Source organism: Dermochelys coriacea, chromosome 2 (assembly GCF_009764565.3).
Source record: "Dermochelys coriacea isolate rDerCor1 chromosome 2, rDerCor1.pri.v4, whole genome shotgun sequence".
NCBI classification, from domain to species: Eukaryota; Metazoa; Chordata; order Testudines; family Dermochelyidae; genus Dermochelys; species Dermochelys coriacea.
The window spans coordinates 157,762,930-157,779,062 of NC_050069.1; the positions used below are offsets into that span (position 1 = coordinate 157,762,930).

Consider the following 16,133-nt stretch of genomic DNA (forward strand, 5'->3'; position numbering starts at 1 on the left):
GGTCATCGTCCGAGAATGCTATAAAAATTTTATAAAAATTTGCACATGTTGTTCGTTTTAAGAACACATTCACTGCAGATTTGACAAAATGCAAAAAAGGTACCAATGTGAGATTTCTAAAGATAGCTACAAAATTTGACCCAAGATTTCAGAGTCTGAAGTGCCTTCAAAAATCTGATTGGGACGGGGTGTCGAGCATGCTTTCAGAAGTCTTAAAAGAGCAACACTCCGATGCAGAAACTACAGAAGCCAAAGCACCAAAAAAAAAAAAAATTTTATGTCTCCTGCTCTGTTTTACCCAAGGTAAAACCAAGCTGAGGTTTAAAAAAGGTGGGGGAAATTCCAGTGTGGATTTTTAGTAGTGTAAATACTCCTTTGCTGTGCATATGGCCTGTTACTAGGTTACAGGTGAGCTGTTTGAAACTTACTTGGGGGTTGCTGAGAATTTGGAGATACTGGCAGCTAATAAAAGTATTGATTTGATTTAAAATTGATATAAAACTTAATTAGTGTGTAATGTTTTGTTAACTTTCTTAGTTTTGGTGGAGACTCCAGTGCAGAGGTGGGCAAACTTTTTGGCCCGAGAGCCATATCGGGGTTGTGAAACGGTACGGAAGGCTGGATAGAGAAGGCTGTGCCTCCGCAAACAGTCTAGCCCCTGCCCCTATCCGCCCCCTCCCACTTCCCGCCCCCTGCTCCTTGTCCCTTGACTGCCCCCTCCCAGGACCCCCCCACCCCTAACCACCTCCCCCAGGATCCCACCCCCTATCCAACCCCCCCCGTTCCCTGTCCCCTGACTGCCCCCTACTGGGACCCCATGACTCCCCCTGGGACCGCACCCCCTATCCAATGCTCCCTGTCTCCTGACCGCCCACCCCCCGAACCTCCGCCCCATCCAACCGTCCCCTGACTACCCCCTGGGACCTCCTGCCCCTTATCCAACACCCCACCTCCCACCCCCTTACCATGTCGCTCAGAATGGCAGGACAGGCTTATTGGAAAGCCTGGGAGGTGGGCAAGCCACACTGCTGCACAACTGCAGGGGAGGAGGGACAGAGGGGGAGGGGCCGGGGGCTAGACTCCCCTGCCAGGAGCTCAGGGGCTGGGCAGGACAGTCCTGCAGGCTGGATGTGCCGTAGTTTGCCCACCTCTGCTCTAGTGCTTGGAAATGTACCAATAAATAATATGCATCGCTTATCCATAGTGCAACAGTGGTTTCAGAAGAAAGCAAGGCTTCTTCCCAGTGTTCTGCATTGCATTCTAGCAAATTGGAGGTGTTTCTGCCCCCCTTCCACTGACAATGAAGTAAGAACAGTTAAATATAATGCCTAAAATATAAACTTTGTTTACTTTATGAGAAAAATGTATTACCCACCAAAAGAGATGAGGTAGGTCAAATCATTTATTTGCATTAATTTTGTTAAGCTATCTACACTTTATCTAAATTATTTCCTTTCAAAAATTAAAGAACTGTGACAAATGCATTCCAAGGCATTAAAGAATTAAAATTAATGTGCCTGAACTGATGTAAAATGTAAGTCTTCTAGTCTGTTTTAACTAGTCTTGGAGACAGGTGGTACTTAATTGCCAAATTCTGTACTAAGTGAGGAGATTTATTGTGTTGGAGCCATACTAGATACAGTTATAAAAATCATTTTGGTCCAGTAAAAGATCAGAATGCTAGGCATATAATGTTTTTAATTTCTCTTGAACTCATATCAACTGTAAGGGACTACAGGTAAAATAAAACCCACTGCCTTGAGAACAGTGTTGTAGCAGATAAACAGCTACTTGCCTGTTGCTAATTTCATTAGGTATAAATGAACCCTTTAAGAGGTATATCCTGTAATATACCAGCATAAAGGCAGACCCTCTCCTATAACCCTCTCCCCCTCCCCTGATGCAAAGCCCTACTTGACAAACTTGGTACACGGGTAGGGTGACCAGATGTCCCGATTTTTATAGGGACAGTCCCGATTTTTGAGTCTTTCTTATATAGGCTCCTATTACCCCCATCCCAGTTTTTCACACTTGCTGTCTGGTCACCCTATACACGGGGGTCTTATTGAGGTGTGATACATTGTGTAATTGGGGGCAGTGGAGCTATTTCATGGCTGCTGTTGCTACTTCAGTACTGCAGTGACATCTGCAGCATTTCATGATTGTTCTGTGGATGGGAGGAATGGCTGATGGCTTTGCCTAGAGGCAGAAATGCCTAAGCAGTCCATAAAGAAAAGGAGTACTTGTGGCACTTCATCGGATGCATTCGGTGAGCTGTAGCTCACGAAAGCTTATGCTCAAATAAATTTGTTAGTCTCTAAGGTGCCACAAGTACTCCTTTTCTTTTTGCGAATACAGACTAACACGGCTGCTACTCTGAAACCTGTCATTAAGCAACCCATGGTGCAGTGAGCCCCGTTTAGAGCAGAGCTTTGCAGAATCCAGGGAATGTGGTCCTTACATGCAGATTCCTTCAGTAGTGCCCTTTCCCTGTATCTTCCATGTCTGTCCCAGTTCCACCATTAAACCTGGGTGATAGTTGTAGTAGGTTGTGATAGGCGTTGGAGCCTATAGCAGTTGCCACTTCTGCAGCCCTGAGGAAGTTGAAAGGGTTAACTCATCAGCAAGTATTGGGGCTGTTGCCTGAAACCAAGAAGAGGATAGTGTTGGGAGTGGGAAGAATCTAAACTCCCCATAGTCTCTGATTTAAAAAAAATAAAAATTAATAGATCCATATTGAGTAAAATGTTACGTTATAAGCACTTCAAATTCTTTTTCACAAGACTTACTGGCCAAGCTTGCAAGACCATATACTCAGCTCAGTAATATTTCTCTGTGTGGATGCAATGTGCTAATTTTTTGAACACCACATCCCATCAAAGCCAAAGCTTCAGCAAATGTTCTAGGCATCAGCAGGCAGAATCCTGTTGATTTTGGGGGAAATTGAAAAACCAGAATAGGGAAATGAGGGGCACACAGCACCCCACCCCTCCTTCCATCTGTGTAGCAGAGCTAGCAGCTTCAGCCAGCTCTGTAAATTTCTGTAGCTCAGAGAACTAGTGGATGGCAGCCATTGACACTTTCCAGTGTAATAATATAAGAATGGGGATTGGGGGGAATAGGGTGCACACAGAACGCCTGATACTGAGGGAGAATGGAGTCCCTAGTATGGGGAGTGGGCATAGAGCACCTAGGATGGGAGAAGGGGTAAATGGGGGATACATAGAACCTCTAGATAGGGAGACAGTCGTGATCCCTGGTATGGTAAGAGGAATGAGGGGTACACAGAGCCCCTGGTGTGAGAAGAGGATTTAGAGGGGAGGTTTCAGGAGTTGCTGAAATACAGAGAGGAGGGTGGCTCCCAGGAATCTTGTAAAGTGGAATGTAAAGATGCGAGGTGTCCCTGGTGTGTATAATGCACTCAGCTACAGAAGCAACGAAGTGTGTGACTCTCTCATTGATTTTGCTGTGTGTGTGGGAAGAGAAACTGAAGCAATGTGTGTGAAGTACAGTATTAGAGCTGCCATTGAAGATCGAATTTTTTTTTTTAATTTTCTCCTAAAAATGCTAACCTTTTACTTAGATGTGACCATTCTCACGAACCGTTTGCACTTCCTCCTTGTGGTTTCCTCTTTCTTCAACTCAAAAGCTTAGAACTTGAGTTTCTCTTTTAAAACGGAGCAGAGAAAGACAGGAGTTACTATTCATCTTATTTGAAAGTGCTCTTGGTGCTTTGAAAAGCCTTTAATCTGACATAATTGATGGCTGAAATCTGGAATTAGTCTAGTCAAAGGTCAGAGACTTAATGAAAGCGGAGGAGGATTGTTTTCCTTTAATTTTTTCGTTGTTAAAGACAACATCTGACATGAGTTCACCTACTTTCTGCATTTCTAATGTTTGCAATCCACAAAGGTCTAGATTCTCAAAAGGATATCAAAGCATCCTGTTGTATCATTATAAACCTTTGGGATTTGTTGATCATTATTGTCAATGTTGCTGTATATTTTGGTACTGGGTAAGTTGCATATTTGTTGTTGTATTTTGTTGTAATGTATACCCAGATTTGTTTCAGTTGGACTTGGAAACCTTTTTCCTACCTTCCCCTCTCCCCCACCAATCTTTAGTAATTTAGTAAAAAGGAAATTAAAAAAAAAATTAAATCAAACTTGAGTAAAATTTAGAACATAGCAATTAGGCAAGGGGACCAGAGTAAGTTTCTAGTGCTTTGCAACTCCAGGATAAGCATGAATATTACTCATTATTTTAATACAGGTAGCATGTACACATTTCTAAAGACCACACATAGGAATAGTATATGTACTCCTACTATTCTCTTCTTGAAATCTTGAAACCCCTTTTCTTATTTCTACACATTAACATCAGTCAGTAGTTGGCAAGGAGTGCTGTTAGAGGCTGGAGCTCTTTCACCAATTTGCCATTTCTATGAGGATGACCTGCATTGCCATTAGCATAATGTATCCGAACTGGCAACAGAATAAACTTTGGGATCAGACTAGTTGTAAAAGTGCCCTGTCAGAAATAGTTTTTAAACATTTGGACTTTTATTCTATTTCACCTATAAATGGAATTTCACTGTATCTTGGTTCATTATAAATGTGCATCATATGGCAAGGTAGTACATTTGCCTTGCTTGATTACTTTCAGGGTCTCATTTTGAATACTCTCAAGTCTATGCCACAGCAATTAAGAAAAAACAAATCATAAAGCAGAAAAATTAGTGCCTTAAAATCCAATTATATAAGTGTGTCTGCCAAACTTGTATCTTTCATGTACATTTTAAGCAACAAAAACATTTTTTTACACTGCAGAACTATTGAAGATGTTTTAAAATCCCAGTGAAGAAAAAAGCCTCTTTCTTTACATGAAAATCAAAATAATGATCCATGTCTAGAGCACCTTGTGCTCTGGATTCCCCAAATAACTTTGCTGTGATACGCAATGCCCCGTTTCACAAATGACTTGCATTTTCATCAGTGACTGGTTTGGGGGGACATTAAACATTTTATGCATGGCGCTGCTGCTGCTGCATCATTGACCTACAAGTAAGATGGTGGCTGCCTGAGATGGTGGTATTTACATAGAAGTAAAGAAAACAAGAAGCCTGACCAAAATGGAAAAAGAATGGCAATGTTACTGTAGGCTTGAGAGGGGCCTTTACCTTACGGGTTACTTATGGCTGTGTTCGTCTATTTCTGGCAGAATTTCTCCTGGGTCCACTAGTCTGATATCAACTAAGTTCAAAGTATGCCGGTAATTGTGTTACTAGTTGAATACTGCACAGGGAGTGCCAGTTTGGTGTTCTACTTTTGCTATCACTATTTGCTTTAGAAGAATTCTTGAAGAGGTGGTATCGTGATGACCAGGTAAGGGATAAAACAGCTACAGTAACTGGTCAAGGCTAACAAGCTTTGGTTTCCTGTCACATTTATAGGTGTGGCAGCATTTTATAGACTAAAACTTCTTGAGAGATCTGATGGCACAACCTATGAAAATTCATAGACCTCTCCACTCCAATAAAAGAGGATGTGTGCACATAAAATAATGTGCAGATATGCGTAAACCCTTTGCTTCAACTTGTAATGGTAATGAAGCATTGAACCTGTGGAGAAGCAATAAAATGGCCTTTTTCAGATGCCTGAAGTTAACTAGATATTAGTTACAACTGTTTGCTGGGAAATCTCATAAGGAAACGGGGCTTTTGAGATAAGGCTACTGCTTAAAGGGAACAAAAGAGAACTGCTAGTGTAAACTGTGGATTTAACTGAACAGACTGATCTTTTGCTCCTGGGTTGGAGGGAATTACTAAAGAGAGGAAACCATTTAAGAATAATCCATATGAGACTGAAACTATTGGTTAGGGTTTCTCTCTGGGAGCCTGTGTGACAGCATACGTTTGTAGAGAGACAGAAACAGCTTCTTCAAAACCAAGTATGATTTGTTTTGCAAAGTGCTTAGAAAAGTAGATGTAAAATAACAGAGGCTTTTACATGCATATTCCCTTTATCCATAGGTCAGGTAGGTCTGGTTTATTTCCTGTCTCTGAGTTTGGAGAACCAATTTACAGTGCTTGCATTTCCACTTAATCTTTTTGTCTCTGTCTGTCAGCCTTTTCATTGGCACATCCCTGCTCAGCCTCTCTCGGAGCACCCAAAAAGCCCCATCCTATCTGGCAGAGGTACCTTTTTAACTGGTAAGGGCCTTTTGATCTCAGGCTTTACCTGGGTAAAAGTAATATATCCTAACCTGGATGGAGCCATGGAGGTAAATTCTCCCATCACTTGATATTCTAACCATTGTTACCCAGCTTCAAACGAGGCTGTGTTTGTTTTACCTGTCTTACTAGGTTCTGTAACATCCTATTTAGAGCTTTCTTTGATGCAGCCAGGCTGCAATACAAAATTGAACAGGGAAACTGAGTCACACAATATTCATAAAGATAATGGACATTTTTTTCCAGTTGGTCACATCTGTGACCGGTGAATATCTCATAGTTGAAGATTGGCTGTGGTCTTCTTTAGAGATAATGCTTGATGCCTCTGGTAGAGATTACTTGTTTACAACTTTAAACACAAGTTTACACCAGAACATCTGTGAGTAAGAGGGGGCATCCATGAGTATGAGGACCTATATATTGTCCATAAGTTGAGACTCCACGTTCCCTCCAACTGCTACACTACCCTGCTCTGCTCCCTGAGTCTGCAGCTGCTGAAGGGACGTCCCCTGGATCCCATCTACTCACTCTCCACCAGACACCAAGACAACAGGAGCTGGATTTTACAAAGAGCTGCTGGGACTCCACTGAACAGCAGACATGACCTCTAGAGCCTGTAGACTTTTCCCTTCTGTCATCACTACACAACTTCACTCCCATTCCCTGAATTCTCATACGATTCACTTGCCTCATTTAGATACAAGGCTGATTTCCCACTTCCCTGCATCACTTGATTTCTGTACTGCGTTCTAGTGCCTTTTAACTGTGTGTTTGATTTCTTACTGCTCCATCTCATCTGCCCCCTTGCTTCTGGTGACCTTCTTTTTCCCCTTTCCCATGCCCCTTTGTCCCTGCCTTCATTATTTTTCACCTCTGATCCCCTTCCTGCTGCCTTCTTCCTTCCCTCCCTCCCGCCCGCCCGCCATTCTAGGGTGACCATATTTTATAGAGACAGTCCCCATATTTGGGGCTTTGTCTTTTATATAGGCACCTGTTAACCCCCACCCACCTGTGTCCCAATTTTTCACACTTGCTATCTGGTCACCCTGTGCCATCCACGGCCAGACCTCCCTCCTTTTCGTCTCTGTGCTCTTTGAAATATTTAGTCTATCAGCAAAAACTAGTAAAAATCTGACCTTTCTATCTTCTACCCAATAGTGTATGCCAGAACTGAATGATACCTGGCCCCCATGCTGTGCCGCTGCCATCTCTTAGTGCTTTCTCCTTCTGCCACGAGGACGGGGAGAGACAGGAACTGAGATTGTGCCTTCCCATTCCTGCTACTTCCAGACTTCATAGAATCATAGGACAGGTCCCCTGCACCCATCTAGACCAGGGGTTCCCAAACTTGGTTCACGGCTTGTTTAGGGTAAGCCCCTGACAGGCCGCGAGACACTTTGTTTACCTGAGTGTCTGCAGATACGGCTGCTCGCAGCTCCCAGTGGCCGCAGTTCGCTGTTCCTGGCAAATGGGAGCTGCGGGAAGCATTTGTCCAGATCATTTTGAATTTTAATCTTATCCTCCAAAGCATTTGCAACCCCTCCCAGCTTGGTATCATCTGCAAACTTTATAAGTGTACTCTCTAAACTATTATCTAAATAATTGATGAAGATATTGAACAGAACTGGACCCAGAACTGATCTCTGTGGGTCCCCACTCATTATGCCCTTCCAGCATGACTCTCAACCACTGATGATTACTCTCTGGGAACGATTTTCCAACCAGTTTTGCACCCACCTTATAGTAGCTCCATCTAGGTTGCATTTCCCTAGTTTGTTTATGAGAAGGTCATGCAAGACAGTATCAAAAGCTTTACTAAAGTCAAGATATGCCATATTTACCGCTTCCCCATCCCCTCCCCTATCCACAGGGTTTGTTAGCCTGTCAAAGAAAGCTATCGGGTTGGTTTTCCCCTCTTACTCTTCAGAAGGAATAGGAAGAGGAAAGAGAATGCACCATCTGGATCCTTGCCTCTCTCTGTTTGTTGCTGACCCAACATCACCCGCCTAGAACTTCTGCCATCTCCTTCTTCTTTCACTTGTTTGTTTGTTTTGTTTTGTTTAAATGTGCTAGATACTTTCTGTGCACATAGGGAGCTGTGGTTCATGTCCCAGTTTTCCTCTTCTTCCACTCCCCACCTTCACTCTGTGAGATTACAGCCTTTATGCTACAGCCTTTACAGCCTTCTGATCTCCTTGTTCAGCTTTCTGCACTGCGTCACATCCCCTGCTCATTGCAACATGCAGACAAAGATAAACAAGCAATTGCATGGTGTTAACCATAATCTTTGCTCTTTTTCCATGCTCCCACCCTCTGTTTACTAGTTATAACTTTTAATGTTATAAATGTACATTTGGATTGGAAGCTCTCTGGGGCAGGGTTCATGCCTTTACTGTGTTCTGTAAAGTGTCTAGCATACTTCAGGTTAAATAAAAGTAATGCCTGGGTTGGGTGAGTTTTGACTCGGGGTCTGTCTACACAGCAACTAGACACCCGCAGCTGGCCCTTGCCAGCTGACTTGTGTTCACGGGGCTCAGGCTGTGGGGCTGTTTCCTCGCTGTATAGACCCTCCCACCTCGCAGGCTCCTAGAGCCTGGGCTGCAGCTTGAGCCCAGAAGTCAGCAAAGAAACAACCCTGCAGCCCAAGCCCTGCGAACCTGAGTTGTCTGGCACGGGCCAGCCACAGGTATCTAGTTGCCATGTAGACATACCCTGAGTGGTTTAAAAAAAAAATGCTGAGAAAACAAATCAGATGTAATGCTTGTAGTTCTCTGCAATTCACCACTGTACCCTGTCCCACGTGAGGCATTAAGGGGAGGACCTTCTGCACTATTGGATTTCACCTGTCTCCTCCTCCTACTTCCCCGAGCACAAGATCTCAGGAGGGGCTCCAGGCTAGGTAGGTTAAATAACAGGGTGAGGCTCTATTGTTTTTGTGGTCCCCAAGAATGAAGTGTCTGTGACTAGGTGAAGACCTCCCTCTTTCTTCCCCAGAATAAGTGAGACATTTTGCATAGGACTCTTGCCTTTCAAAGTTCCTTTTTTCCACATCCCACCCCATTTTACTTACCTGTAGGCTTGTGAAACTGTGGTGGGTGTTCTCCTTAGTCTTCTCTTGGCTAAGCACTTTCTCTTCTTGCCAGGATAGGACTTCTCTGCCTGCTTAATTGGGAATGGGGGATGGTTTTCATAGGGTATAACTCTTTGCATGCTGGTAGAGATTTGTAACACGAGTCCTGTAGCAGAGGGACTCTATAATCAGGTGATGGAAGTAGTGGGGCTCCAAGTGTGGAGGCTCAAAAAATGACAACAGAGTTGATGCTGAGGGAGAAGAGTTGATGCATGCTCGGGCCGCAGAGCCAACATCTCCTCCCCTGACTTTCTGCTTTATTGGAAACTGAGACTCAACTCCTGGTAGGTGGAGCCTAACTTAACACTTGCAGGCAGGCTGTTTAAGTAATAAAATAAAACACTTTTTTTTTTTTCTTGAATGAAAAATCCTGGAGTTGTCCATCCCAGAGCAGATCCCATCTACTATCTCTCATGATTCTACATGTGACTCTGTTGTCATTGTCCTAGTGGATTGCCCAGGCAATTGTGGATATTAGTAATGTAGAGTGCCATACGAAATTCATGGCCATGAAAAACATGTCAGATTATGAACAACCTCCATTCCTGAGGTGTTCATAACTCTGAGGTTCTACTGTATATAGTATCCTTTTCCAGCAAAGTACAAAAGGATAGCATGCCCTTGTGGCAGGGTTCATTTTATTTCATCATTACAAGTTTAACTAATTATACTAGCTAATGCTGGCCCAAGGGTAGAGTTGGAATTGTCCAGAAAACATTTGGGAGGTTGTGGTTTGGTGACTGCTCAAAGTAGTGTGTGTTAGGGGCTTGGGGTTTTTTGTTTGGTTGGTTTTTGCTATGCTGAAGTGATCTCTTAAGAACTTTAGAAGTGATGTGAAAAGCTTCCTGCAGTTTCTACTTTACAAAATGGTGTTTGAAGAATCCGGGTGTTTAGCCACACTTTTCACACTGTTGAATGAAGAGCACCCACATGTGAGTGGCTTGTATGTGGCACCCTCAATTTTCACGTTCCTTGCACTTGGAAGAAAAAGCTACTCTAACTCCTATGCTGTAGAAGGAGAGGAAGTAAGGTCAAATGTTAAGTCAGTGTATAGAGTAAGCTTTGCTCTTGTTGTCTCTGTTCTGTCCTAGTGCTTGTTTGGTTTCACAACCCTGTTCCTGTTTCTGTTACACTTGGGGGGAAAAAAAGTTTCTGGTTGATTTTTGTTGTTGTCGTTGCTCACTTTACCCTCATTCTAATTAGGTAAGATACAGGTTCTATAGATTGTGTTTCCAATATAGGGTACAGGTTACCGAGAATTTATTAGTTACTTTATTCAGTCAAGTCTTCATATTTAATTATTAGCTTCATTGAACATGTCTACACTGCCCTGGAATCTATAGTACAAACTAAGTTTACAAGATCCTGTCTCGACATATGACGTGGCTAGTGTAAATTGTGGATTCTTTGGGAGTTAGCCTTTTGTTACTTGTTTTCAAGTGAAGTTCAGCAATCTGGAGAGGATCAATATAAAACGGGTAACTTATAAAAAATGGCGATCCTTGCCTTACATCATGGTCACCTTCCTGTCAACTTCCTTCTGTTACTTCATCTAATAACATCAAGAGAGGAGCCAGGGAAAGTGTAGAGCCTACTTCTTAATTAGCTCAATTGGTTGCTGCTGGTCCACGCAATGTGTTCTTTTCCACCTTTTATTGCTCGGGGAACAGCGAAGATGACTAGCTAGATTTTCTGCACAGCTATACCAGACTGCTGTGTAGGTTACCAGACAGGCTTCTCAAAGTCATTGAGTGCTTTTGAACTTAATTGAGGCAGGTTGTTGTGCAAGATCCAATGAAAGAAACGTGATAAAGTGTGGCAAAAAAGAGGCAGACAGACCCGTGTATGGTTTGATCTCACTGGCTTTTAGGATTATGTTTAACAAGGTTGAGGCAGACTCTGAAGTTAGTGAAAGAGAGAAAGAATGACTGGAGGGAAGATCTGTTTCTGAGATCACGTTTGAGACCACCTTAAGAGGCTACGCAAGTATTGTCATGAAATCTACCATAAGAATGGGGGAGGAGGGATAGTCGAACAATTTCTCTGTAACGTGAAAATTGGAGTCCAGAATCCAGGACTTTCAGATCTGTAAATGCAAGTGTTTATGATAAAGGGAAGCTGAAAATGACATGTTCTGCTTTTTAGATATTTCTTCATAGTGAGACAGCTTGATTATGAGCATCTCTGAGTAAACAGGATATTTAGGTATTTCAGAATAAGTATTAATAACTGCCCTGTGTGCTTATGGCTACATGAATAATAAACCCTGTAGGAAACAAAAATAATACTGAAAATAACTACTTTGCAGTATATGAATATAATTAGTTTTCTGCTTCTGTTTCTGCACCTTAACAAAGTGTCTAAAAGGGCTAATGGTCCAGTGTAGCTCAAATTGTGAATGTGTCAAAATAATCACACTTTCTCCGTAGATCTGAATAAAATGAATAATGATTACTAATTCATATTTTCTGCCCTAATGCATATTCTTGGATTGCAACCTTTTAAAAGATATTGCTGAAGGTCCTGTAGCTATGACATCGACATCGGGCAAAGCAGGTGGGTTAGACTGCATGACAAGAGAGGCAGTTGTGCTTGCCTTCAGAAGTTCATGTAGTTAGTGGAAAAACAGTCTCAGCCAGAAGCCTCTTTAAAAATGTTATGGTTGTGAAATCAGGAAAAATAAGTTACATATTTGTGATCATTCAGTGTAACACATTCAAGCATTCAAAAAATTCAAAGATTCAGAAATATGAAAGTATAGATCTTAATATGAAATTGCTGTGTTATGTAAAGATTGTTCATAGAAACTTGAAGTTGTCTTGGATAATGGCATCTGAATTCTTCTTCAAAGATATATCTAGGTTCAGTTTTGAAGTCACTTTTGTATGACAGGAGAATTCATTTTCTCTTACTTTCATGGGTCATGCTCATCCTTTGATGAGGTAAAATTATTTTCAAACAAGAAAAGGAAATCTCACAAGTTGCAGTTAATGCTCCAAACAACAAGACCGCAATTGACATTTCAGAAACAAATTGGAAAGACTCTTTTTCTTTTCCATGGCAGCATCTAGAACAGTGGTGGGCAACCTGCGGCCCGTGGGCCACACATGGCCCATCAGGGTAATCTGCTGGTGGGCCACAAGATAGTTTGTTTACATTGACCATCCGCAGGCACGGCCGCCTGCAGCTCCCAGTGACTGCGGTTCGCCGTTCCCACAGCTCCCATTGGCCGGGAAGCAGCTGCCAGCACATCCCTGCAGGTTGCCCACCACTGATCTAGAACGTCTTCAAATTATTTTCAATTTCTCTTACTTATCAGTGGTTTAAATACAGTCATTTTAACTTTCATCTTCTCAATATCCAACCCAAGTAAGTGAATCAAAGCATGCAGTGATTCCAATTTCAAGAAGCCTGGAGAGGTGGAGGAATAGGTTGCTGACAAGCTTTTGTATAACTTGGAGTTCTTCTCCAAAAATCTCCTTTGGAATTCACCCTGGTTTGATCAATCAATTTATGATTAATCTTGGACCATTAATGCTCATTTACATTTTAGAATCCTGTAAGTGGTCAATGACTATGGATTCTTGAAAATTTGGGGGCAATGCTTTGGCTCTTTCAGTGGCACATCTTACTGTTGATTCTTCATCACATGGATCTTTCAAAACCATGTGCTTGGATGAAATCTATGAAGAAAACAAATTTTTTTTTAAGAGATATTTGAAGTTCTTCAGAGGCAACGGTAATTGATTCAACTCCTTTTAGCAAGGTGCATCCATTCCTTTTGAAGGTAATTGTTCATAGGAGCAAAACATTTCAAAACTGTTTTTATAATCTCAGCTAGGAAAAGTTGGCGAATCATCCAAATTCTTTTCAACAGCCCTCATGCTTCAGTGGATAGATTGTTGTATCCATTCACAAAGTTTGACAAATACTCTGAATCTCTTCCAAATTATTGAGGATTATTTCTAATATTTTCAGGTAACCAGTCCATCTCATTTCTATGAGTCTTTGCAGATGCTGGTCTTATTTAACACGTTCACTTCATGCCCATGAAAAACTATGCATAGAGACTTGTGCTCTCAAATTGTACCTGCTGCTTACGTCGACCTAATTAAGTTAATGTACACACTATAGCCTTGCTCCCGCTGATGTAAGTGCCCAACTACACCGATGTAATAACTCCAGCTGCACGAAAGGTGTTAAGGCGTATGTTGGTGTACTTAGGGTGACGCAGTGTCTGTGTAGATGCTGCATTACTCACATCAGCTGTTGGCTGTCATTCTTGTCAGTTTCGCAGCTCCATGCTGGAGCTGTGAAATTGACAAGAAAGCTGGGCTGTCACCAGGGTGGGTGGGTTGCTCTAGCTAGAACCCAGCTGTCCCTGGGCTCCCCATTCCTAGCCAGGCTGCACCCGCTCCTCTCAGAGCCATAGGCGCCAACTCCAGGGCTGGAGCACCCACAGGGAAAAATTGGTGGGTGCTCTGCACCAAATGGCACCTCCCCACCATGCCCCCCTGTCCCAGCTCACCTCTGCTCCACCTCCTCTCCTGAACACGTTGCTGTGTCCTGCTTTTCCCCCATCCCTCCCAGCGCTTGCGCCATGAAACAGTTGTTCTGTGAGGCAAGCGCTGGGAGGGAGCGGGGAGGAGGAGGAACGCGGCACGCTCAGGGAAGAGGCAAGGCCTGGGGATTTGGGGAGGGATCCAATAGGGGCAGGAAGGGGGCGGAGTTGAGGCGGGGATGCGGGGACGCGAGCACCCACCGGTGCCAAGAAAAGTTGATGCCTGTGCTCAGAACATGGCTCCCAGACCAGCTGCCTGGGTTCCTCTCTTCGAGCTGGGCTGTGCCTGCCCAGCTTCCCGCTGTCAGCCAGGCTCCTGCCTAGAGGCTCCTCCTGGGAAGCCTGGCTGCCCTCCCCCAATCTCCCCCCAGCTCTTGGCTTCCCAATGCAGCTGGGCTCCCAGCCGGGCACTCCCAGCAGGGAGCTGCGTGTGGAGCTGAGAGCCCAGGCTCTCAACCCCCCACACTGCCCCTCTTAAATTGGTGGAAGCTCTCATGGTGAGGATCCGCACCATCAACAGAGGAAGGGTAGTGTGGACATGAACCACTGGGGTAATTGCTACAGTGGCTGTAAGTCAACTTGACATAGGTCAACTTACGTTTCTAGTGTAATCATGCCAAGGAATTGGGGAAAATCTGGAACACTTCTTATTTCTATGATGGGGGGAGGGAGAAATAGTTGGGGAGTAGTGCCCCCTCTTAGCAACAGTCCTCACTTAATGATCCAGTGCATAGAAGACCGAGTTTTAAAGAGTATATTTTCAAATTGAGTCCTGTATCCAGTGTGTGGCTGCTGTTCTGAGTTTTCCTGGCTAGTTTATAAAGTGTTTTTTAAATCCATTAAAGTTTCTCTTGACACTGTTAACCCCTGACAAAATTACATATTGCTCCTGACACAGCTCTGCTGGATATAATGGAAATTATCAAAAGAGCATATGGAATGATGTGCATTTGTTCTAAAGGTGGTAGCTTAATTTTCAGGATTTCAATCCCAGGACAGTTTACTGGAAAGAACAATTTACAGTACATAATGCGAGAGGTTTACTAATGCTGTAATCACAAGATACAGGCAGATTATTATTGTCAGGAAATGAAATGTGAATGCAGCTGCTGATGTCACTTAGTTTGCTGCAGAGTAAAGGGTATGAATAAACTAGTAAACTGATCATAAGTGTCTCAGTGCTGTACAGTACTTCAGATGTAAGCTTCTGTGGTACAGAAGCATAACAAGCATGGCCCAAATCCACTCCTGAGAATGGCGTCTGCCACAGAGTACTGTTGCTTTAATCAGGATGTAGATAAAGCAAAGAGACCGTCTAATCTGTGACATACAGGTGCAATTTTTTTCTTTAATAAACTTCATATAAACATGATACATAATCAGGTATGTCATACTATTGCAGACTAAAATTTAGAAACAATTTTTTGCAAATGAATCTACTGATTTACATCTCTGGAAGACTTCTTTATAACTATACTGAGATGCAACTGATTTGAAACAACTTTTAGTATATATTTAAGTAGAATTCAGGCATGACAATCTTGAAATTATCTGACTGTTTTGTCTGTCTGCAGGTAGGATTGAAAGGGAACAAGTCAAGAACCTGAGATGTAGCTACATGAAGGGTGTGCAATGAAGAAGTCATAGTAGAACTCACTTGGTCTTGGCAATGGAATTGCAATACCTAAGGGTTAGTTACAGTGAGATTTATTGCATGGCAAGTTGAGGTATGCCACATGCTAATTGGCCATGAGGACCCCACTACTGTGCACTAAAAGTTATGGCCATTTAGTGTGTGGCACGTGCTGGTGTGATGTAAATTCAGATACATTCTCCATGTAGACTATCTCTTAATGTATAAAAGGCACACACCTAAAAAACAAATTATAAAGGGCATGCTTCCAAGAACAGACTAAAACTGTTTGTGGCAATAGGAATAATCTAAAAGTCGTCATGATTTCTAAAGCTGAAGAAAGAGAGGATATAACTCATTCATCCACTCTAGGCCTGATGTTTCACCCTGAAATTTGCACTTATCTTGCACGCTTACCTACTTGCATTAACTAAAGCTCTAAGCAGCTTCATAAAATCTAAGACCAAAAATGACCACTGTGATCAGCTAGTCTGCCTTCCTGAATGTAACACAGGCCATAGAACATCCCCAAAATAATTCCTTGTAATCCCTGATTTATGTGCACATGCCTAGATGT

The 16,133-nt window shown here is 42.8% G+C and overlaps 1 protein-coding gene across 4 annotated transcripts in view; it reads left to right on the forward strand.

The window, feature by feature from the left end:
- LOC119852235 (palmitoyltransferase ZDHHC11-like) overlaps window positions 1-16,133 on the forward strand; it is a 91,462-nt gene that overhangs the window by 12,366 nt on the left and 62,963 nt on the right. Inside the window, exon 1 of one of the 4 annotated variants that reach the window (XM_043508554.1) lies at window positions 3,242-4,015. The exons of 1 other annotated variant lie outside the window; for it this stretch is intronic. In XM_043508554.1, the coding sequence (XP_043364489.1) occupies window positions 3,806-4,015 (210 nt within the window). In that variant the 5' untranslated portion in view covers window positions 3,242-3,805. Of the gene's footprint in view, window positions 1-3,241; window positions 4,016-10,179; window positions 10,841-16,133 lie in introns of those variants that run through there. 2 more of the 4 variants (XM_038393359.2, XM_043508556.1) reach the window with 2 other exon arrangements.